This window comes from Pagrus major, chromosome 21, assembly GCF_040436345.1.
Source record: "Pagrus major chromosome 21, Pma_NU_1.0".
NCBI lineage: Eukaryota > Metazoa > Chordata > Actinopteri > Spariformes > Sparidae > Pagrus > Pagrus major.
In genome coordinates, this window is record NC_133235.1 from 7626348 (window position 1) to 7650117 (window position 23770).

The 23770-nt window shown below is 39.9% G+C and overlaps 3 protein-coding genes across 4 annotated transcripts; all 3 read left to right on the top strand.

Annotated features, from left to right (window-relative positions):
- The first annotated feature begins 124 nt into the window (after window positions 1-124).
- LOC141016858 (uncharacterized) lies at window positions 125-4275 on the top strand. Its single transcript, XM_073491422.1, has 2 exons — window positions 125-660; window positions 1048-4275. The coding sequence occupies exons 1-2, from the start codon at window positions 200-202 to the stop codon at window positions 1607-1609; spliced, it is 1023 nt and encodes a 340-aa protein (XP_073347523.1). The 5' UTR covers window positions 125-199; the 3' UTR covers window positions 1610-4275.
- Window positions 4276-4725: 450 nt separating this feature from the next.
- LOC141016996 (neuropilin and tolloid-like protein 1) lies at window positions 4726-16808 on the top strand. The gene is made up of 10 exons (XM_073491617.1): window positions 4726-4753; window positions 4956-5066; window positions 6055-6189; window positions 6280-6528; window positions 12336-12377; window positions 12573-12700; window positions 14291-14519; window positions 14667-14780; window positions 14876-15020; window positions 16139-16808. The coding sequence occupies exons 1-10, from the start codon at window positions 4726-4728 to the stop codon at window positions 16677-16679; spliced, it is 1722 nt and encodes a 573-aa protein (XP_073347718.1). The 3' UTR covers window positions 16680-16808.
- A 1017-nt stretch (window positions 16809-17825) lies between these two features.
- atpsckmt (fATP synthase c subunit lysine N-methyltransferase) lies at window positions 17826-20349 on the top strand. 2 transcript variants are annotated; one of them, XM_073491508.1, is made up of 4 exons: window positions 17826-18346; window positions 19133-19270; window positions 19466-19516; window positions 19940-20349. In XM_073491508.1, exons 1-4 carry the CDS (start codon window positions 18059-18061, stop codon window positions 20162-20164), a joined length of 702 nt encoding a protein of 233 aa, XP_073347609.1. In that variant the 5' UTR covers window positions 17826-18058; the 3' UTR covers window positions 20165-20349. The 2 variants fall into 2 exon arrangements, with proteins under 2 accessions (XP_073347609.1, XP_073347610.1); XM_073491509.1 differs by having other exon boundaries at window positions 19943-20349.
- Window positions 20350-23770: the final 3421 nt, after the last annotated feature.

A 23770-nucleotide genomic window follows, 5' to 3' on the forward strand; every position in this document is an offset into this window, starting at 1 on the left:
GTACAAGATACAGGTACAGACAGTCACATGTTGGAGGCAGCAGCTCATTAATAATTAATTATAGACCTGATCTCTGTTCCCACTGTGACTTTATTACTGATTTTCGTTGCAGCCGGTCAGACACACATGTGAACTGTCTAATTTATTTAAAGCAGAGATCGATCTTAATCAAATCTCTGACTCACAAAATCACATCAAGATGGGGAATATGCAGTGTCCTGCTGATGACGCAGCCCTCCTGGCCTCTGTTGCTCGAGAAATCTGTCCTTTCCCAAACTACAACCCCAGTCCTCTTTTCGTCAACATGCTGTCCATCAACTCTTCACTTCACCTGAAGAACCACTACATGGCCGTGCAGTCCTCCCTGACTGCCAAGCAGCTGGAAGACTTCACTCAGGGCCTGAGGACCACTTTTGGCAGAGAGGGCAGGGTCACTCTTGGTGGGGTCGGGGTAGTGGCTCTGTCCCTGGCTGTGCTGTTTGACACCCTAGCCAGACAGGTCAGGGGAGAGTGTGTGTCAGAGTCAGAGCCCATTCCAGGTTTATTTATCAAAGATCTGAGAGGGTACTACCCACCGCAGGTCTACACGGTCAGCAAGTACCTGAGGCTGGTACCACACATTGCGAACAACCCGACCAGGATGAAAGAGGAGACAGAGAGGTAGCTACTGCAGTATGGATTTATTGTTGAATCCTCAACCGGTGGTATTTTTTGTTGAACGCTGGAAACTTTATTTTTGGCGAACATTATTTGAACTTGCCTAACCCTAATCTGCAAAAAGCTGCCAGGATGAAGACAAGCTGCTATTGTGAAATGCCCCTGTCTTATTAAAGAAGAGTTTGAAAAGTTGTTAGGGCACAAAACCAAAACAAAACTTAATTGAAAGAATCAAATCGAATCTTGACATTAAAATCAAAAGTCAAATTGAATCTTTGATTCGGAGAACCGCAACACCTCTCGGGACTACACAGATGTGCACAGGCAGCACTAAAAGCTTTAAAAGTGTGTGTGTGTGTGTGTGTGTCTGTGTGTGTGTGTCTTACCAAGGTACTTCAAGCAGCTCCTGATTGATAAGCAAACTGTGGAAGAAATCAAGAGCCAGAGTGACATCACAAGGGTCAATGTCATGCTTGGAGATTTATTCCTAAGCTGTTTGCTCATTCACCTTCTTCGTATAACCAATTCCACAGTTGTCATTAACATAGTTAAGTATGTTAAAGCACTGAAGAGAAGAAAAGGCAATCCAAGCCCGATGGAAAGAACCACTGAAACTGGAGTTGATGCAGCTCATGTCAGCAGAACCAGACAGAGACTCCTACCTGCCCCTGAAGAAACTGTTGTCTTCAGTCTGAACTGTGAGCCAGTGGCAGCCAGCAGAGATTTTCTGGCTGAAGTGCACAAATCAAATGACACACAAGAAGCTTTCAGACTATGTCAGCCATTGTATATGCACATACCAAAGACATGGTTGCATTTTATTGCCAGGCTAGGTTGGCTGGATGTCATCAACTCCCTCTTTGAACAAGCTGAAAACAAGCGGGGAGCACGGAAAGCTCAAGGAGAAGATTTTGACCTGAAGGCCAACACACTTAGAAAATGGGCAGAGTAGTTCACTGTTCAACTGTCCAAATCAGTGTTGCCGGATGGGAAATGTTCAACTATTTGTATTTAAAGTAAAACACTGGGCTTACTGGTGCATTCAAAACAACACGAATTGAACGCAGCAAACCTTAACGAGAAAGTTCAGGCTTTACCTCCAAGTTACTTCAAGTGAATATCGGGCAGCGGGAGGAGAAACAACAGCCGTACTCGCGAACCTCAACCTGATGACTGGACATGAGGAAACGTCAGGGGGTCACTGATGTGGAAAACTGGTACTTTGTGTCAATCTTCATTTTGATGATTAAAATAATAAGCTCTGTCTCTAGAGAAGGTCTTGGTACAGCATGTGTAAATGGACACAATCATACCAAAAACTTAAAGTAACATCACATTGGCTCAGCTTTATACAGGAGGAGGTTATGTCATACATACAGATCCTCATATGATCCTGTCACATGACAGGAGGCAACCAAACAATGTCATGCAGATGTGACATGTGAGCTGTCTAATACCTTAATATTAATGATTGTCGTTTAGAAAAATGTTTCAAGAAAGTTTTAAGTAAATTCCTGAAAACTAGGCAAACAGACATAGTGTTGTAGAGAAAGTATTCTTCAAGAAAAATGCAGAGACTGCAGCTTGTTTTTTTTGGAGCTTAATTGCAACTTAGTATGAGTCTATATCCTCTTTATACAGAATCAAACAATTATGATGTGATTACAGGAAGACATCTGCTTCCTGTTTTTACAAGGTACAATTCTATGTACTCTAGGTAGACAACTATTTCCTGGAAGAAGATAAGAGTAAACAAAACATAACTGTTGGTAAACAGGCACATAATCTCTGAATTACTGAATGACTGATATTATATGTATGAACAAATACTGCATACTGTACGTAGCTAGTTCACATGATAACATACATCAATTTCTCTCTTATATGAAATCCTATCGAAGCCACTTATTTTACAGGTCAAAATCTCACACTCACCTTCTTCATCCACACTGAACAGCAGCAGCTCCGGAGTCAGGGGAAGAAAAGAGGAGAAAACAACACAGAAACGAGTTACATTTCTGTCTCTGTCTTTATGATGAAGTCTATTCTAACTCACTTATTTTACAAGTCAGAGGGTCACACTCACCATCTTCATCCACAGTGAACAGCAGCAGCTCAGGTGGTGGTGGAAGATAAAAAAGGTTAGTAAGACAGGTCATCTTTGAATTATCAAATAATAAACATTATATATGCGTAAACAGGTGTTTAAAGAAAGAAAGAGGTGTTCTAGAAAGGTGGCAGGGTCCGCCAAATATAATCAAAGTAAAATATATTTTGATTGGTTAGGCATAAAAAAAAAATCAGTCAATGCAGATTTTTCTCTTCTGGTTAAAGTTAAGAGTCAACTCAACATATCACATTCAGACAACCAAAAAAAAAAAAAATCAGGTTTCTTCAACACATTTTTTCCCATTAAATATCTTCTCAAGTCATTGTAAAAGAGGGCAGTGGAACAGAAAATGAGATTCATTCTCAGCGACACCAAGATCACACAAAACACATACACACTGCTCTCCAGGAAAACCTTTATATACTACCAGTGTTAGGGCACCATGCAGATCTTAACTGAGCACTTAGGGACCTCTGCCCCCCCGCTCCAAAGTAGTTGTTTTCTAATCTTCTTTAATTTGAACATAGTTTCTGAGCTTTGGCTTACTCCAGATATCCTCTCTCCATTGTTCCTTGCAGATGTGTAGTAATTTTGTTTGACTGTGATTATATTATACTGCACATTGTTCCTGAAAATAAAACGTAAATCAGAAAGAGAAAATATGACAGAAATCTCTGTAGACCAAGGATAATTGTGTGCTTGATCCCACTTAAAGATCTTTTTGGCCAGCCTTTCCTCTGACTGAACAACCCAGATCCACAGCCAAACTTCAACTGCTTTACAAGACAAGTGATGCTACTTGGTTTAAAGCGTAGCAAAGCATCATGGTTGACGTCTTATCGAAGATTTTATTTTATTTTTCGTGTACAACAGCAGGTTTTCCTAATTGTCTTCTAACCCCAAGTCTCTCTAATACCAGATTATATCATCATCATGATTAATATACATAATATAATACATGTCCTGCCCGCAAAGCGTTAAGAGACATATGGATTTGCCTCTTGGATTTATTTGTTTTTTCTTTCACATCATTCCCTGCTGCTTGATTTTTGTTTAGAAGAGGAGCATTTTGTCAAATAATCCAGCTTTACAACAGTCAGAGTCAGCTGCACACAACAATATGTTGACCTGTGTTTGTCTTTTTTTCCTGCTTGTTCCATCCCCACGAATTAAGAGATAAACCCAAGATTGATTTAGATTTGACTTCTGTGTCACACCAGCAGTTTTGAGCTGAAGGTAGGGTTTACATAAAATAATCTGTAACTCCTTTTTGCTTATAGTTTTCCACATGTAGATCGTTAAACACTCTGCTCTGATTCACTGCTGGGTTGTAAATGTTACGGGACAATTCTGATGCCCAGCATTAATTAATAAACACTGGACAATATTACCACATTTCTATAAATGTACCATTTATCTATGATGGTATTACATTCTTGAGTTACTTAAAACGTTAACAGTAACTGAAAATAAAAACAAAGGTTTGAAAATAAATAAATCTAATAGCATATTGACATTTTACTCAATTGCAGCTGTGATAATGGTGCTGATTGTGTTACTGCCTGGAGAGTGAATAGGCATTAATTCATTAAATGATGCACGCACACACATACACACACGCACACACACACACACACTCACACACACAAGGCAGTACTCAGTTGCCTCGGCCCACTTTCAACGGGCACAGCTTTGTCAATGAGCGTACATCTTCTGAGAGGATTAATGCAGCCTAAAGGTGGAGCAAAAATTGTGAAGGTTTGTGGCGGACGGGAGTGTAATCCTTTGAGCTCTCGGGGAGACAGAGAGACAGGGATGGAAATGTCGAAGTCTTTGCTTTCGGATCTTTGTGAGGAACTGATGGGCTGAAGAACATTTTTCCCCAATAATGGGACATTTAGACAAGACTGTTTAATGGCAATATCTGAGACAGAGCTACCCATCCTCAGGGAACAGAAATGGTGCACAAACTTCTGCTGCCCATTGGTAAGTTTACGGCTGTAAACATGTTTCATAATGTTGCCTGTTTGTAGATGCGGTAATGGTGTGTTTACTGGGTGCTTCTCCCATCTGGTATATTCCAACAATATCTTTTGTTGTATTGTTTTTTTTCTTATTTATTATCACCAGGCTATGGATAAGAAAGTTTGTATTTTTAAAGTTAAATCACATTTCTAAAAAAAATGCAAAAAGGAAAAAGACCTCACAATCTTGGATCTTTTCTCTCACTCAGCTTTAGCAGCAAGCCTCATCCCACCTGAGCTGTCAGGGGCCTCAGCTACCAAAACAAAAACTCAAGGTATCATTAACACGTCAGTGTTCAGTCTTCAGTCACCATTCTTAGGCTCTGTATGCATTCTGTTATAGCCCATCAATAGAGAAAAGCTCTAAAAAGTGATATAGATAACTCTTAGGGATATTAATCATCGTGTGTGTCTGTGTGACTGTGTTGCAGTGCTTACCTTTAAAACTGATGACCGAAAAGTGATTCAGATTAGAGTTCAAACAACTATTGACTAATGATCAGCTTTAATTCATGGGCAGCTGTCTTGATAATCAAACAACTGAATCATTTATTAAGCAAAATGCCATATCACTGTAAATTGAATATGTCTTGAATGTGTATTTTGGGCTATATAGCATTAAAAATGTCACCTAGAACTTTTGATTTCCATTGTTTTCTGACATTTAAGACTAAATGACAACAAAAACATAGTGAAAATACTCTATAACTGTAACTATAATAGGCAGTGTGATAATAGTGCTTCATCTAATCCAAAGAACAATCCAGTGATATGTCAAATTAGGTCAAACCCTAAACTAATCCTCTAATATAAGTATTATATTCTCACAAATCCATAAAATGTGATTGGATAGACTGATAGATCAGTGTGTTGACAACCTTCCCAGTATGATTTATCAACTTAACAGGAAGGGTATCACTAGATAATAAACTCTCATCTTTCCTGTTTTTCTACTAATGTGACAAAATGTGTGTACTCTCCCACAATTAAAAATAGGAATCTCAGTTAGCTTTGTGATGCTCAGAAGCACAGCAACCTGATGAAACAAAGTTATTTAAACTGGACCCTTTGAATTCAGAGATAATGTTCAAGGAAGTTATATTTATCCCCCTCTCACTATACAGCAATGAGTCTACACTTTAAATTACAGTATGAGATTATTATTATTTTAAAGGGAAGAAATGACAATAACAAACAGCTGTTCAATGAGTGGGGAGCTTAACACTTTCATCTATCCGTCTGTCTGCACACTTGTGTTTCCAGTGCAGAACAACTCAGGTGTGACACCAGCTGGCGAGTGTGGGACCTGGGTAAAGGAACCTGATGGAGGGTACTTCACCTCACCCAACTATCCTGAGAAATACCCCCCTGAGAGGGAGTGTGTCTACATTATAGAAGGTGAGGCTGTCATCCTTTTGTTTTAAGCTTCTCACTCAGTTTTCACCTCTTCTATTCCTCTCTCACCTTTGACCTCTCTTCCTCCTCCAGCCTCTCCCCGACAGTGCATCGACCTATTCTTCGATGACAAGTATTCAATAGAGCCATCCTGGGAGTGCAAGTTCGACCACATCGAGGTCCGTGATGGGCCCTTTGGTTTCTCGCCTCTCATTGGTCGCTACTGTGGGCAGGAAAGCCCTGCATATGTCCGCTCCAGTGGGAGGTACCTGTACATCAAGTTTGTGGCTGATGGTGAACTGGAAGCCATTGGTTTCTCTGCCCGGTATAACTTCACGCAAGGTGAGTGATCACGAAGTAATCTGAATGAGGGGGTCGCATTTCTGAACACGGCCTTGTTTATTAAAGTGGATAAAATGACTTATCATAAATAAACCCTCAGCATAGCTGAAGTAAGTGTACTAAAAGCAAGAGAAAGGAACATGTGTGTACATTTTGTTTTACCGTCACATAATCTACTTTACAGAGGAACCTAAGTGTCATTCTGACCAGTATTTTTCAAAATCATCATCTGTAATCCAGTTAAAGAGTCGGTGCTTATTTGACAAACTTTGCATCAAAATTCCATTAGTTAGGAGAGTAATAATCAAACTGACCTCACATTTCATTTTCACGCAAATAATCTACGTATTTTAGCAATGAAGGACTATGGTGACTATATAATAAATAATTCACATTGATTTTATAAATTTGAAACGCTATAAAATTATAAAATGTGTCCGCATTTCAATTATTTCTTTTTGCAGTTTTACATTTTTGATTGCATTTTTCTGCTTTTTTTCTCTTTTTCTGTGCATTTTTCAAGTTTTTAGCAACCAAGAGGGCGAGATGAGGTGTTTTTCGTTCGTTGCCATCTGCACCCTCACCATTAGATGCCACTAAATCCCACACACAGGCCCTTGAAGCTCCTCTCATGCATATACACACAAGTCCAAATTAATTGACAGTGATGTTGTTTGTCGATGCCCTCTTGAATGTCACATAGAAGTGTGTTCTCTTCTTTCGCCTGTGATCAGTAGGATTGAAAAATAAATCTGGTTCATGATGTTGAACGTGATGATGGTTTGGTTAGGATTAGACACAGAAACGACTTGTTAGAGTTTAGAGAAAGATGATCGTTTGCGTTAGAATAAGTCATAAAGATTAGGGAAATGCTGTGTAAACTTTGTCATTTGGTAATGGCATCACATAAATGTGGTGAACAGTCTACCAGTCAGTTTCTTTTTGGAGTGTGGCAAAAAAGTGGAAAATACAGACAATAACTGCTTGTATCATAGCAGCTGCAGCGCTGTCTGTCTGGGAGACTGATGTTTAGAGTATTACTAAGACTCTAAGCCTTGGACTGCTTTCCTTGGCACTCTTTCCCAATCCACCACCCTGCTGTGAGTTTGACATTGTGCCACATGCCAAAACTGGCTACTTCTTTTACACAGTCCCTCCGTTTCTGTCTGCCACATCTGGCTGGTCATACAGTCCGATTAAAACACACATTAACACCTTTATCACCAGCGTCACAGTGGTATGGCCTTGATTGAGCTAAATGCTAGAGAGAAACCTCAAATTACATTAAAGGATGTGTGGCAGTGTACAAAATATGTGATTATTTTTTCTAATTGTGTATATGATGCCAAAAAGTTGCACATTACAACTTGAATAGTAGTTGTGGCATGCTGCTGGGAATGTACTCTCATTTCCATTTGTAGTGCAGGCACACCAGCTGCAGCTGACAAGGGAAGAGGAGGGGTGCATTTATTCAAGCACACGCATATTCACACACACACACACACACACACACACACACACACACACCAGTTAATGAAAGCTTGTCTTCAGGGGAATACAGCTTGTCAGCGATGAGCCGCAGTAGCAGCTTAAGGGAGTCCGAGGCAGAGGCTTTATTAACAGCAGATTTTATAGGCCACCTACACAGACGAGGGCCAAAGATTAATCTGCATCCCTCTGTCCATCCAGCCATGCCGCTTTTTCTTTCTTTCTTTCATTCTTTCTTTCTTTCTTTCTTTCTTTCTTTAACATGGTTGAGCTTCTGTACATTATCTTCATATTCCGCAAGGGATGTTCCAGTTTTAGACTACAATCCTGTGAATCCGTCCCAAGCACCCTAGTTTTTAAGTTGCTTTGGGGCTGAAGTTGTTTGCCTGTGCATGTTGGGGCTCAGTACTATCCTTTGTGGAAACATCAGACACAATTTCTTTGCCATCCGAGTGTTAAGAACTTACTAGGCACACTTAAGCATGTATACTTTTAGAAACTGAAACACTCGAGCAAGCATTTTTTTCTGAAAAAAACAGGCTCTGAAAAACATGAACTATCCCTTTAAGAAGATACTATTCGTTACTGGAAGCTCCTGAGAAGTTGTTTTTCATCTGTTTACATCTAATGTAATGAGTCTCCCATGCCAAGTGCTAATCTCCTGTATAATTCCACTCATTACTAGTGGCAGGAGATAATTAATTGACCCACGTGCAAGTTCAATGTGATGGCTAGATTATTTGTGTCCTTGTGTGGTGCAGTGCAGTGCTCTATTTTATACTCTTGTTATTGGTTCAATGGTTTCCTCTGTGGTGAGTGACCAAATTGGAAGACAGTAGTGCCATTATCTGTCTGAACACAACTCAGTCGGAGAGAGTAGTAACTGTAATCTGACTCGAGTCAGACCCAGTTAAAGCCCTGTTCAGACCAAAGATTTGCGACCAGATAAGTTAAAAACATGCAACTACTTGCAATTCTGCACCATTCTAAATGTCTGTATCATCCCAATTGCAATGAATCAGTAATTCCGTGTGGACTTGTTCATCTTTTTATAGCAGGGTATACAGTAATTTGCAGTATGGGTAGACCAATTATCGTCACTGGCAGATTATCTGAGCCAATATTCAGCATTTTCTGATTATTGGAATCAGTGATTTTTCTGTCAGAATGCTGATAAAATAAGCTAATAACCCATAACACTGTCTGATTGGTAACACCTCACAATTAATAGCCTAGAATCTGCTTCTAGTAACTAAATGTATCAAATAGATGTAGTGGAGACGAAGCATAAAATAGAAAAATAAATTTTGACATAAAGAAGTCTACTTTCAGTCTACTTAATTTCTAATAATTGATATTGGTATCAGCCCTGAAAAAGCCATATCGGGCGACCCCTGATTTGTAGAGTCTTTAAATATGACTGAGCATAGTGATACTGAGTTACTTGCTACAGTTGCATCCCCAGTATTGCTGAAAAGGCAAAAATAAAAGGTGTGTATATAGCAAATGTGTGAGCAAGTGAAAGAGAGAGAGTGGTAGAGAGTGAAAGCAGACAGAGCAGAAGAAAAGCAGTGGTTAGAGTCAGGGTTAGTTGTTACTTGAACAGTACCAGTAAATTCAAATTTTAAGGTCACGCAGTTGTTACCATGGTTACAGTTTGCCTGTTTATCTTGATTACAGACATTAACATACCACGTGGATTACTGCAAAAAGGGTTTGTTCTATGCATATACATATCAAATTAAAAAATAATTATAATTTATTAATGACGTGACCCAGCCCGAGCTGAACCTCAACATCATTTCTGTTTTTTTCAAACCCAGCCCAGGTTGGGTATCCATTCTCTACTGCTGGATACCGTACCACAAGATTACAGAGCAGCTTCTTTCCTCAGGCTGTGAGACTACTCAATTCATTCTTAGCACTCTGCCATAAAAAATGTTTTCATATTATTACTTATCCAACCAAGAATCAAGAAATAGCCAATCATCTTGCTGATCGTCTCATATGTAGAAGGTATCAGTATTAAACTGAGACTGTTTCATAACTAGTTAAAAGCTCCTTGCAGTATGTTTAAGTAAATATATGTGTTGTATTAATCTTCAGTGTTCTTGTGTGTACCAGACATTTTGAATAATATTAGGAGAGGATTTACATAAACCATCCTATATCTTGCCTTTATCCCGTCTTTACATTTTTTTTTCTCATATTAGGTACAAAGCCTCTGGGAATGCATTGTTCCAACACACACACATACACACACACACAGATAGAGAGAGAGAAATGAATGTGAATAATCTGGACAAGCCTGGTGCAGAAGCAGGGGTAAGAAACATGAGAGGATTAATAAGAGTCCTTGTTGATTTGAGCCTCAGTGGAGTCCATCACCTGCACTTCTTACATCACAGCGACTGACCGATGTGCTGCATTACTAATGAATAAAATATTTCATGATGTGAGAAATTATGCTACATTTAAAACATCTTCACTCCAGACTTCATACTGCTTCATTTAAAACACAATTCCTTGTAGTTTGGTGTCATTAGTACAAGTTCTATTACTTAGTACTCCATTGAATTTCATGGTAGCATAGATTTTCCCCTCACATAACATCAAACTGAGTACTTGGAGGAGAATTTTGAAAACAAAATAGGAAAATAACATTTTACCACCAGGTTGTCATTGCTGGTGGGGCCTAATCTGTCCCCAACTAAGCTGGTATATCAGGATTTATAATCTACCTAGCAAGTAGATTCATCAGCACAAAGGTTTAGAGCACAATTTCTCTTCCCTGTCAGATGCCAAGTGTGTGTTTTTCTCCTTTGACAAAGGTCATCAGGGTTTCAGGGGAGTTTAAATGAGGGCAGAGGGAATGTGCTGGCACAAAGATTATATAAACCTTGGCCAGCTGTGTTTTCTTTTTGTTTTTCACTACCGTATGTCTTACATATTGTCATTTTCATTATCACTGCAGTATTTTTTTCTTTGTATTGGATTTTGTTTTAATATCCTTTAGAAATCATTTGTTTCAGTGAATATTGCATGCACCCATTTCTAATACTTCAGATAAGGTTTTAAAAATCTTTGCAAAATTGTGAAACCTGAGCGCAGACAACTGACAAATAGAAATGCAAATGGAACGGATGGATTGTAAACAGGTTATATTGCATCTCCGTGCTTAAAGCAACATTGTGTAACTGTTTTTTTTTTTACCTTAAAATAACAGCTTCAAATTCATTTTCATGATACAGTGTCTTTCAACTCCGCCCCCCTATTTATTGTTTCTGCACTGTTTTTATGTTTTCAGTTGTTTTGTTTCTTTCACGTTGAAGTTTTCAAGACATAACATTGTTATGATGTAATGAGTTTTGTTTATGCTTAACACCTACATTACGTCAATTGTTGACATATTGTTACAGACCTGGGATTTGTATTCACAACAGTGGTGTTGCACTCAGAAACAGTGGGGGGCGCCAAATCACACAAAATGCCAATTTCTACATAATGTTGCTTTAACCTCTCCCAGACTACTTCCTGTATTGGCACTCAGTGGGTGTTGGTAAAAATTAGTTGGCGATTGAGCAGAGAAGAAAAAAGTTATTGCTAATTGCAGATCCTTTACTAAAGTAAAAATACTAATATCACACAGTGAAAACACTCCATTACAAGGAAAAGTACTGCATTTAAAACCTTACTTAAGTATTATCAACAAAATGTAATTAAAGTATCAAAAGTAAAAGTATTCCTTGTGCAGTAAAATGTTCCCTGTCAATGTGTTTTTCTATTATAGATGTTTTTTGATTAATATTACTGCTGCATTAACGTGCATGTTGCATTTTACTGTTATAAGTGTTTAAGGCTGAGATCATTTCAGTTAGTTTTTATACTGTTGGGTAGTTTTTAGGTAGTTTTAATACATCATATTCTATAAGATCATCATATATTTGCAGCGTGGCTGTGCTTTGATAACCACACATCTCTTAAAAGACAACTTTTTATGATTGAGCTCAGGGAGAACAGTCTGTTTTCAGCTTTGTGACAATATATTTTCCTGATAGTACAAGAGATTACAAGAGAGAAGAGAGATTTATTTTTAGCTTCAGAAGTAGGAGAATGTTCACAACACATAAAGGGACAATTTATCACAAACATTCAAGATAAACACATTTGGAGATACATGGTTTTCACTGGACAGGAGGAGTATGGGACCCACACTTTGCTTTGCATGACATTTTGAATTGTGGCTCATAATTGTAGAAAGACTTGAGTAAATGTTGAGAAGATTTATTTTTTCTAACAATAGTATGTTTTGCTTTCAGATCCTGAGTTCAAAGACCTCGGGGAACTGCCAGCTCTGCCATGTGAGTATTCAACCTATGTTACTTTGTTACAGTGCATTAGACCTGCTGCAGGTCAGGAGATACTGCTTACTGAGTTATATATTTGTTCATACAAGTGATGATGATACATTTATTAAATGTGTTTTGAGTCCTCCTTTTTGCAGAAGGGGTGATATTACCCAAATTACTTTAACACAAAAATATTGTCATCCACAGTTTGTGACTTTGAGCTGAGCGGTCCTGAGGGCTTTGTAGAATCCGCCCAGATAGCTGGAGAGGGTCGAGCGCTGCAGACTGAGGCTGTGGACTGCAGGTGGTACATCAAGGCTCCACCAAGAGCTAGGGTCTGTATATGTCAAGCTTTTTAATCAGTGTTACATGTAGGTGTTTGTCAGTCTAAACTCACTGATACGTTCCCTTTTTATACAAAAGATGTATTTTTTACAAATCACTTTTAAACGTACTACAAGGAACTGCTTATGAAACAGTCTGAATTTAATACTAATGTCCCTATATGACCTACGTAAGCAAATCAGCAAAAAGATTGTGTATCTCTATATCAGGGGTCTCAAACTGGAATGAGCTGGGGGCCCCTGCTGGTATTGTTATCTCATAGGAGGGCCACTTCAGCGTTCCAATACTAGAAGAAAGTGTAATATTTCTGAAAATGTAGTGTTATTTCTGTCATTGTTAGAATAATCCTAAAATGCAAAAAACATTTTGTATACATTATTTATTTTTTAACAGCTAGTGCAAAACCTTTGTCCATATAAATAACTTATTTAGTGCAGTTAAGTACAGGAAACCTTGCACTGACTTAACAAATGCAATCCCTGAATACATTTGTATTTTATTACAAGATGGGCATCATTAAGCCTGGACCTGTACTACAGTTGAGAACAGTTTCTCAACACAGATATATGTTGCCAAAAAGGCACATTACCCAACTCAACACTTCGGACAGCTCTGGGAAGGATAGAGGGAGTTCTCTCAGAAATTGTCCAGTCATGTCTACTTTTCCTCATGCCTCTCTGAATTTAGTTTTTAGCTCACAAACTCAGCAACTCTTCTGTCACCTCGAATTTGTCATTAATACCCCTGATGAAAATGGCTAGCTGTGCATTGTCAGTCTGGTCTGTGCTTTCGTCAAGCGCCACAGAGTATGCAGTGAAACTTCGGGCCTTGTCCCTTAACGTTCATAAATTTCACTTGATAGCTCGTTAATCCGCTCTGCCACTATGTTTGCCAATAGAGAGATATTGTTGAACAAGCTCCAGCAAACCAGCTAGCTTCAGCGTCTTTCTTTGCTTTATGGAAAAGACCTTGTTGAGGTGATAGTCCTCTATGTAGCAGCGTGTCTCATTTTTTCCTCTCATCTCCCCAATACTTCTCATATAGTTCTCCGTGTTTAGACAAGTAATGACACTTGAGATTATATTCCTTTCGAATATCCTATCCTTCTTTTAGATAGAATTTCCACTGAACTCCAGGAAAAAACATTGTAATATCCACCTGTCTTAAAACTGTCTGTGTTAATCATCCACTTTTCCTTCGGTTTGGAAAGTGACAGCTTTAGTTTTCACAGACAAACAAGAACAACTCTGAGCCGGCTCTCTTCACATCAAAAACTGCACGGACATGTGCGTTACCTACATATTCATATCAATTCATGTGCAGGAAATGGCATTATTACCTAAAATGCTGAGGTGTTAGCATACGCCATGAAGCTAGTTATTTAACCAGGATAATTTTGGTTTTCTATGTCAACATTACATGATCAGGATGGGCCAGTTGGCTACTGTCACTAAAATCTAAGTCAAATTTCCTTAGAAAGTTAGAAAAAACAAGTTGAATGATGAGCCAGGAGGAGTAAATGTCACTAAAGCCTGGTCCACTACGCCTCTTCTTGATGCCACTCAACCTTTTACCCACAGATCTACATGCGTTTTCTGGAGTACGAGATGCACAACTCGAATGAGTGCAAGCGGAACTTTGTTGCCATCTATGACGGCAGCAGTTCGGTTGAGCACCTAAAGAATAAGTTCTGCTCCACGGTGGCCAACGACGTCATGCTGACCTCCTCGGTGGGCGTGGTGAGACTGTGGGCAGATGAGGGAAGCAGGAAGAGCAAATTCAGGATTCTCTTTACAACCTTCCATGAACGTGAGTGAATCTCTATCAATTCCGTTTATCTGTGTCACCACAAGCTCTCTCTATAGGCGTGCCCTGTCTCTATGGGAGCATGGTGGTTTGGTCTGTTTTCAGTCCACTGTGTACAACAGCTGCATGACTCGCCTTTTGTTTTTTCAGCTCCATGTGAAGGAGATACTTTCTTTTGCCATAGCAACATGTGCATCAACCACACTTTGGTCTGCAACGGTATCCAGAACTGTGTTTACCCATGGGATGAGAATCACTGCAAAGGTACCGAGAGACACAGGCTGAGAAACTCACCACCAGCCATATGTTGACTTTGGCTAATATTGAGTCATATTTCTCCATGTTATCTCCCTGATTAGAGAAGAGGAAAGCCAGCATCCTGGACACGCTGGATCACACTAACCTCACCATCATTGGAGTAACCTGTGGCCTGGTTGTCGTCCTGCTCGTCATCTCCGTCATCATCCAGGTCAAACAGCCTCGCAAGAAATACATCATTCGCAGGTGAAATCATTGAACATCACCCAGAAATATAATTCTCAGAGCATATGTTACTGCAAAATTCAATATTTTTGTTGAGGTAAGCAAGATGATAGGGGATTAGATTTTAACTAATCTTTTTTTGTTTCAAACATTGGGTGTGATGGCTAAGTGTAATGTGAAAGGGCTCACTTTTAGTGACAAGCTGACTCTACAGATTCCCTCAGTTCTTAGAGCTTTTTAGCCTGTCATGAGCTCTTATCATAAAATTGTATGTATGTCGGCTTTTTTTAAAATTGTACAGCTTCCTTTGGAGCCACAAAAGGCTTTATACTACTTTTTTTCCACATATGCAGTAGAACTCCCCAAGACCTGTAAACACACTTTGTGTAAAATTGGTGGAGTTACCCTTTAAGAAATGTGGTTATTTAAAATAGCTTTATGTCACCTTTTCTTTCCCTTTGTCCAGCTCTCTGAAGTGAAGGAACATGTAACATTTATATTATATATATTTAAAGGGGCACTTTGTAGTTTTGTAGAAGATATTCAAACTCAGAAGTTTAATATTATAATATTATGAGGTAATAATACAAACTAAGAAATATTATGTTTTTCCATACCTGAATAAACAAGCTGTTCTCAGAGGGAAATAAGATCCCCAGAACACTGTTTGAAGCAGGGAAGGTGGCAGGGTCCACCAAATATAAATATATTGTCCTTTAAAGTCACTTTGTTTATTCAGTCATAAAAACAAAGAAACTTTGTTTGTTTAGTTTGTTTAGGCATAAGAAAATCAGTCAGTGAAGATCTTTCTCTACGTCTCCCCCAAAACTACATAGTGCACCTTTAAAGCTACATGTTTATATTTGTCTTCATTAGAGCAAAACAAGGCTTGTATTTTGAGTTACAGTGGGGAAGGGTTGGGAAAATCTTCTTCAGCACAGAAGGAAAATTAAATTTGTTTTGTGTAGAAGTGTGTGGATCACAGGCCTGCAGGCTGAAGCTGCAGTTCAGTAATAAGACACAATAACAACACGTTTGAGAAACACTATCAGCTTTTTTGTACTGTCCTGAACATTTACTGTGTCTGTATCATACATGTTGGTGTGTCTGTTCATCTTCTTTCCTCTACTTGTCCACAGAGATGACTTTGACCCTGCCCTCCTCCACCCTGGTTTTGAGCCTCCTCACTACGAGCTCTGCACTCTGCGCCGGGCCCCATCAGGCGACCTGACTGATGCCGCCCTGGCTGAGGACTTTGAGAAGTTCCACAAGCTCCGCCGCTCCTCCTCCAAATGCATCCGGGACCACCACTGCGGCTCCCAGCATGGGAGTGTGCACGGCAGTGTCCACGGTAGCCGCAGCAACCTGAGCATGAGGGACGCTACCATTGCAGCCGACGGAGGGGCTCTTGTGCCACCTGTGCCACCGGTGATGGTGAGCCAGCAGTCACCGCGGCTCTCACACCACACCACACCAGCAGGTCGAAGGAGCATCCTGGTGATGAAGCATAGTTATTCTCAGGACGGGGCAGAGGGGTACAGGGGTGAGGAGGAGGAGGATGATCTGATGATGGATGATGGTCCCACCACCAGCCAACACCACATGCACCACCATCAGATGCACCATGGCCCGTCAGGGCTGGACCACACTGTTCACCGTACACTGTCTAATGACTTCTAATGTAAGGCAATATGGAAATGAGAAAATGAAAAAACACATAATCACCTCGGTTCTTTCTATTGACGTTAAAAATATCTTAAACTCCTTTTAAAATTGGATTTCTGTTTGAGTAACACTAATTAATTGAAGTTTCTTTAGTCGAAATTAAATGAAGGTTTAGCTTTGGATGCAGAGTGGAAAAGAGCTTATGAAAAAAACATACTAGTGATTATAATACAAATACCTGTCCACCAAAGAATTGAGCAACTGTTGTACATGTTGAATATTACACTGCTATGGTAATGCACGGGAGAAACGGGCATTACGCTGTCAGGATATGACAGGAATGGATCAAGGAAGATTTTATACTGCATCCACGGATGCGGAGATAATTGAATTTTAACCCATTCTAATGCATCACAATTTGTTTTTTCCTTTTTGTTCCTTGTTTGGCTTGAGTTTCAACTCTGGGGTAGAATATATTTGTGACTGCATTATATTTGAGATTATTTAATGACTTAATGGTGCATTGTAGGGTTCCTTCGACAATACTGCACCATCAAAGCAAGAACGTTGTCACTGCTGTTAGGTCATTCCTTTTCTTACATGAGACCCGATGTTTTTGTGTTGAGCACTGGCCCAGAATCAAATAGGTATAAACATTTAACCAGTTATTGACGAGAACAGCACATAATGAAAACATGAGTCATTGCAGTGAAGTCAACACACATGCAAAACAATGCTTTGCAAGTATGGCAAACCAGTGGGCTTGAAACTTATATTTTTGATTCTGTGTAAATGGAAACAATATTTAATTATTTGTTTTTGTTTGTTTTGGAGTATTTATTAATGTTGATTTATGTGTTTCAGTTTCTCAATTTGGTTTGTCCCACTTTTTGTCTGGCTGATTTATTTATTATATGACTGTGTCTATTTATTTATTTCATTAAATATCTTCTTTTTCCTCTCTTCTTCATGGCAACATGACATTGTCATTTATGTGTGTGTGCGTGTATTATTTATTTGTCTCTTTAATAACTTGTGCCGGACCGACCGGGGAACGAGGGCAGGTAGGAACATTTGTTAGCTTATCTTTGTCATCCTCACGGACCAGTAACAGCGCTGCACAGGTCATTTTTCGAATGCATGGATGGTAAATAACAGGACACCACTTTGGCACTTCTTTAGTTTACAATCATTTGTTTTGACCTTTTGACTTGGCGGATATCATAATGAGTTGGTGGAGTTTGATTTACATGGTAGTTTATTCATGACGTTTACCTTGTGTTGTTAGCATGCACAGCTAACCTTTAGCAGAGTCCCAGCTGTCATTCAGCAGTTCAAGTTCAGCTAATGTTAGCTAAGGTTGAAAGGCGTAACGTTAGCGTTAAGTTAGCACCATGTCACAACAAGAGGAGTTTTTCCTCGACTCGGCGCCGGCAGGACACTTAAAGAGCGATATAAAAGAGGCAAAGAGCAGAAGCCGGCTCGGTGTCATCGTCACGGGGGTGCTGGGAGGGTCGCTGGTCGCCCTGTATGCGGTGGCTGCTCCGTTCGTCACTCCTGCCCTGAGGAAAGTCTGCCTCCCGTTTGTCCCGGCGACAACAGCCCAGGTGGAGAATGTCCTCAGGATGCTGCGAGCCAGGTCAGGCACCCTGGTGGACATAGGGAGCGGAGATGGAAGAATAGTAAGTGCTGTGTCGTTTAACCCTGTGGGTATAGAGGTATAGAAGTAAGCTTATTAAAGCTCTGCTATAGAAGTAAACATTGATGTTGGTGACATTCTGACAAAATGTTAATTTGCCTGTGGTATGTCACATTTCCTCCCTACCTGCCTTGTATCACACATCATCAACACTTTACACTATGTATTTATAATACTGTAATATCAGTATTGGGGTGGAAGAGTGGTTGAGCTCTCAGGCGTCCTTAACTGGAGGCTCACGATTCAAACTCATCCTGTAAACTGTGTCTGAACACCCTTCAGCTGCAGTGTTGCTCTCCAGACCTTTGACATAAGGAACAGTAAAGTTACTCCACTGTTTTTACAGTTAGTGAACATATGGTTGTGACGTTATGAGACTTTCACAGTACAATAACTATCTCAGAAAACATCACGATTTCACTGTACATGGTATTCCACAATTATGATGATGATGATTAGTTTCAATAACCTGGAAAGGAATGAAAACAAGTTGATCTAACTTAATAATCTAACTTAATAAAGTTCTTACCAAGCATACACTTTGGTTTGTGTTTTGTTGTTGTCCCATAATAATCAATGGCATCTTCATATGTCAAAAAAGGTAAAAATGTAAACTTCAGCAGTTGGAAACTAAGGAAGGAAAACATGTCAGTAATGTCCGAAGCTCTCAAAAGTATTACCGCGCTTGTTTCACATCTAACTGCTGCTACATTTGCTGTACGTTGTTGCAGATACATTGAATCAACATACATGCTCCTTCCTCTTGCAGGTGATAGCAGCTGCCAAGCACGGCTTTCAGGCATCAGGCTTTGAACTGAACCCCTGGCTGGTGTGGTATTCTCGCCTCAAAGCCTGGAGAGAGGGAGTCCACCGCTCCACATCATTCCACATCTCTGACTTGTGGAAGGTCAGTCATACCTGATGAGTACAGTAAAGTGTGTAGTGACGAGTGACTTAATTTTGGGGAAATAGTTATTTTACTATAGCAGGTAATGTCTTCTTTTTGTTCCAGACATCTGGTATCACTTAGTGTAAGAAAATAAAAAACATTGAATGTACAGGAAGTTGTCTTCATTCCCAATATTTCTGATTCTTTTGCTAGGTCAGTTTTGCTCAGTACTCCAATGTTGTCATCTTTGGAGTCCCCCAAATGGTGAGTTCTTCTGTTTGTCTTACAGCTATTTTATCAACATTTTAGTTATTGTATTGTCTTAGTATGCCATTTTAAGAAACATTATTTTTTGCTCCTTTTTAACAGTATTTCTACTGTAAAGCACTCAGTTACAGTCACCAGTCCGGCACACTGGTTGGTTTGCTCCTTAAGAAACTGACAGTGTCGAATCGTACAATAGATACATGTATCAATGATGAAATTATCCATTCTTGGTGAGAAATGGCACCATTCACTTCATTGGAGACAGTGATTAAAAATCAAATATAACCAGCTGTTCATAGCCTCTGCTAGAGAAGGAACTCAATACTTCTATATTGGAGGTCTTCACTTCTATCTGAGCTCTATATTTTCAGAATCCCAAAGTATTACTCTTGAAATCCTGATTGTTGCTGTCTGTGTTAGCAGATGGAGCAGCTGGAGCTGAAGCTGGCCACCGAGTTACCGAGTACAGCCAAGGTGGTGGCCTGCCGCTTTCCCTTCCCCACTTGGGTTCCTGAACATACCGATGGGGAGGGCATAGACACTGTGTGGGTGTACGACGCCATGACTTTTAAATCGCACCTGCAGCACGGAATGACACAGAAGACGACACCAGAGCACAAGGACAAACAAGATTCACACACATAACACTCAGATCTTGTTAAGTTGTCCTCATTTGTTGCTATCCTGGAACGGTGTCTTTCTCTTCCTGCTCCAGTGGACCTGAAGTGGCTGGGAAAAAGTGATATTACAAATGTAAATTATTTGTACATTGATATCCAATTTTAAGATTGAGCATGAAAAAAGTAGGAAAAATAAAATGCTTGACACTGGCACTGACCTTGATGAGTAGTTACACTTAAAGTCAGTATGTTCCGTATATCACAGGATTATTAGCAGAGTAGTGAGTCTCCTCGTGCTGGGCTCAGTGATCAAACAGGTATTTCATATATGATGTATGTTGTAATGGTCAAAACCAGACCCAGGTCCACACAGAATGTAAATGGTGATGACTTGAGTAAATTAAATTCCTACTAGGAAAAAGTGCTACTCATCATTAATGATTGCATAACTTGTTTACTCCACTACATAATGGTAATGAAGGTTCTCAGTCATCCAGGTCATGGTCATGGAGTTTGACATAAATGGATTCTTTAATCCATCTATGTCAAACTCCATGATGATGCTGCTTGGTGTCTTATTATACAACCCCTGGCAAAAATTATGGAATCGCCATTCTTTGAGGATGCTCATTCAATTGTTTAATTTTGTAGAAAAATTGTCAGTCACAATTGCTTTTTTTAGATCAAGCAGAGGAAAAAAATATGTAATCACTCAACTCTGAGGAAAATATTATGGAATCACCCTGTAATTTGCAGTTCTAAAACAAACACCTGCATCAGATTAAATCTGCTAATTAGTCTGCAGTTAAAAAAAGAGTGCTCACACCTTGGAGAGCTGTTGCACCAAGCGGATTGACATGAATCATGGCTCCAACACGAGAGATGTCAGTTGAAACAAAGGAGAGGATTATAAAACTTTGTCAAGGAGGTAAATCATCACGGAATGTTGCAAAAGATGTTGGTTGTTCCCAGTCAGCTGTGTCTAAAAGACCAGGGACCAAGAGACCAAGGAAGACATCAAAGCGTCAAGATAGAAAACTGAAAGCAATATGTCTTGAAAACAGGAAATGCACAACAAAACAAATGAGAACAAATGGGCAGAAACTGGAGCCAATGTCTATGACTGAACTGTAAGAAATCACCTAAAGGAAATGGGATTTACATACAGAAAAGCCAAACAAAAACCATCATTAACACCTAAAGAGAAAAAAACAAGGTTACAGTGGGCTAAAGAAAAGTAATCATGGACTGTGACACATTTGAAAAGGTCTTATTCTGCTCACTGTATGCACCATCATATGTGAGTGCAAGTGTGTCTTTGGCAGAAGCAATGTTCTGAATACCCCCATACAACTGGATGCCAATGTAGTGAATGCAAAGGGGTCAAGCTGTGTGCATTTGAGAAAAGCATCTCGATAACTCACACACGCTCTAGTAGGACAGGTCTGGGTAGGGCCCCACATAGTATTTGCGGCCCCTGGTGTTGAACTTGTGGGGAAAATAGCCTTTCACCATGTCCTCAAAAACTAAGGGTTAGGTTTAGGGTTGATCTTAACAAAATTGAGATTTGCATTTGCATGCACTGCATTTCAAGGTTTTGATCAGATGGCTATGACACTCGCATGTTGGCTATATGGGATGGGATAATAAAAGTATTTCTGATTCTTATGTAAGAGACATTGCATCTGTGTTCACAATTATGGTATAGGGGTGAATCATATGTTTATACAACAATAATGACATGCGTATGAAACACCTCAGAACCCTGTCTGGTTTTCTATCAAATAATTGTGCTCATCATGTAGGTATAACCGGACAGTCTTTGGGTTGGGGGCGTCATGCGTTTGGTAACACAGCAGGCGTTTGCGGTCAGATGTGTGGTGGAAGAAATGATCGAACCCTATGTTGCTCTGCAGATTTTTTGCATACACCAATTTTTCATACATGGTCATTGCGGCTTGTTCATAATGTGCAAGACAGACTAAAACACAAATTACTGTTTCCACTATTGTTAGGGTTGTACATAAATCGACAAAATCTTTCAGTATCTGACCCAATCTAAGACAGGCCCCGCTGCTTCCATTCTGTACTACTGTATAGTGCTGGGCGGTATGACCAAAAATGTAACGGTTTCACGGTATATGACGGTATTTTTTTTTCATGCATAATCAGGTGTTCACAGCATTTTCTACTGGTTGAGAGAGGAATTACTGCAGTAGATTGACTTAGGATGGTCTATTTTACTGTCATGCTGAGAGAATATTGTAGAATAATTCCACACAGTAGTAATACAGGTTTGCATGGCCCCAGAAAATGATGCTGATTACAAAAAACAGCCACTCATGATTCTAATGAAGTGAGAAATCAGAATGCCAAGACAATTGCAGTCAAAATAAACAACTTTTACTGTGCAAATTTCACAAACATCTTTTATAAAACTAATACAAAAAGTAGTGCAACTTGCAATAATTATACTTTTGCTTCAAGTTCAAGCCCAGGTACATTACACAGTATTAAAGTAAATCTAAAAAGGAAATATAAAACAAGTGTGACTTAGTGAAGAGGCCGCGGCTCCAAGAGAGGCGTGACGGTAACGTCATGATGATGACGTGTGTGTTTTTTTCAAAGTGTTTCCCGGTGTCCTGTTAATCTAAACATGTACCTGCTGACTGTTTATAATGATGTGGATGCTGTTATAATGTGTTGTGATTGGGATCCTGACACACCAAACACCCTGGAAAATGACAAAGTTATGTTTTTCTCTTTATTACATAATCGCCATCAGTAGCTAAACGGGACACTGTCTGACTCTTTCCCTCGCAGGGAGGGAGGCTGTTTATGGGGGAAGTTCATTGAAGTCTCAGTCGGGAGGGTTGACCATCGCGGTGATTTTTTACACCGTGACAAACAGTTGGTGAGTTAAAGTTTTTTGCCGGGGACAGACGCTGTTTTTCGCGCAGAAATAGTCGGTCGGACAGACACTTCTCCACGAATAACTGTGGTATTTTTTTCCTCATATAAGTTGCCAAAGACATGACCAGTTACTACGTTACTGTTGTTTGGTCATGTAACGTTGCTTTGTGGGACATTTATCTATATTTTGTTGAGTGAAGGATCTGTACAGTTATCAGACAGTACACACCATTAGACCGACACACCCTCACTCCGTGCCGCCGGCTTATCCGTTCACACTGGTTCGGTTCGCCAATACTGCACCTCTGATACCTCTGATATTACCTCTGATACTACCTCTGACTCTACCTCTGATACTACCTCTGACTCTACCTCTGATACTACCGCTGACTCTACCTCTGATACTACCTCCGGAGCCGCATCAGAGGCGCAGCGAAATTTCACCCCTCACGCACCTGAGACTTTCACACAAAGGAGGATGTGGAGAATTGGCGCAGGATCCCCGCATGCAAACGGCAGTGTGAATGAGGCTAATGTCTATCCTATCCATCTTCACCGTAACGTAACACCAGAGCACTACTGTTTACCCTCACCACGCCTCGCAGTCGCACAATGCGTGTTTAGAAGCGCAACATTGAAAAGGGTCCGGTCTGAAACAGTGTCGCGTGGTGCAGCGTAGTGTTCCTACGTTCCCCTCTGGATGCATCCTCTTGATGCA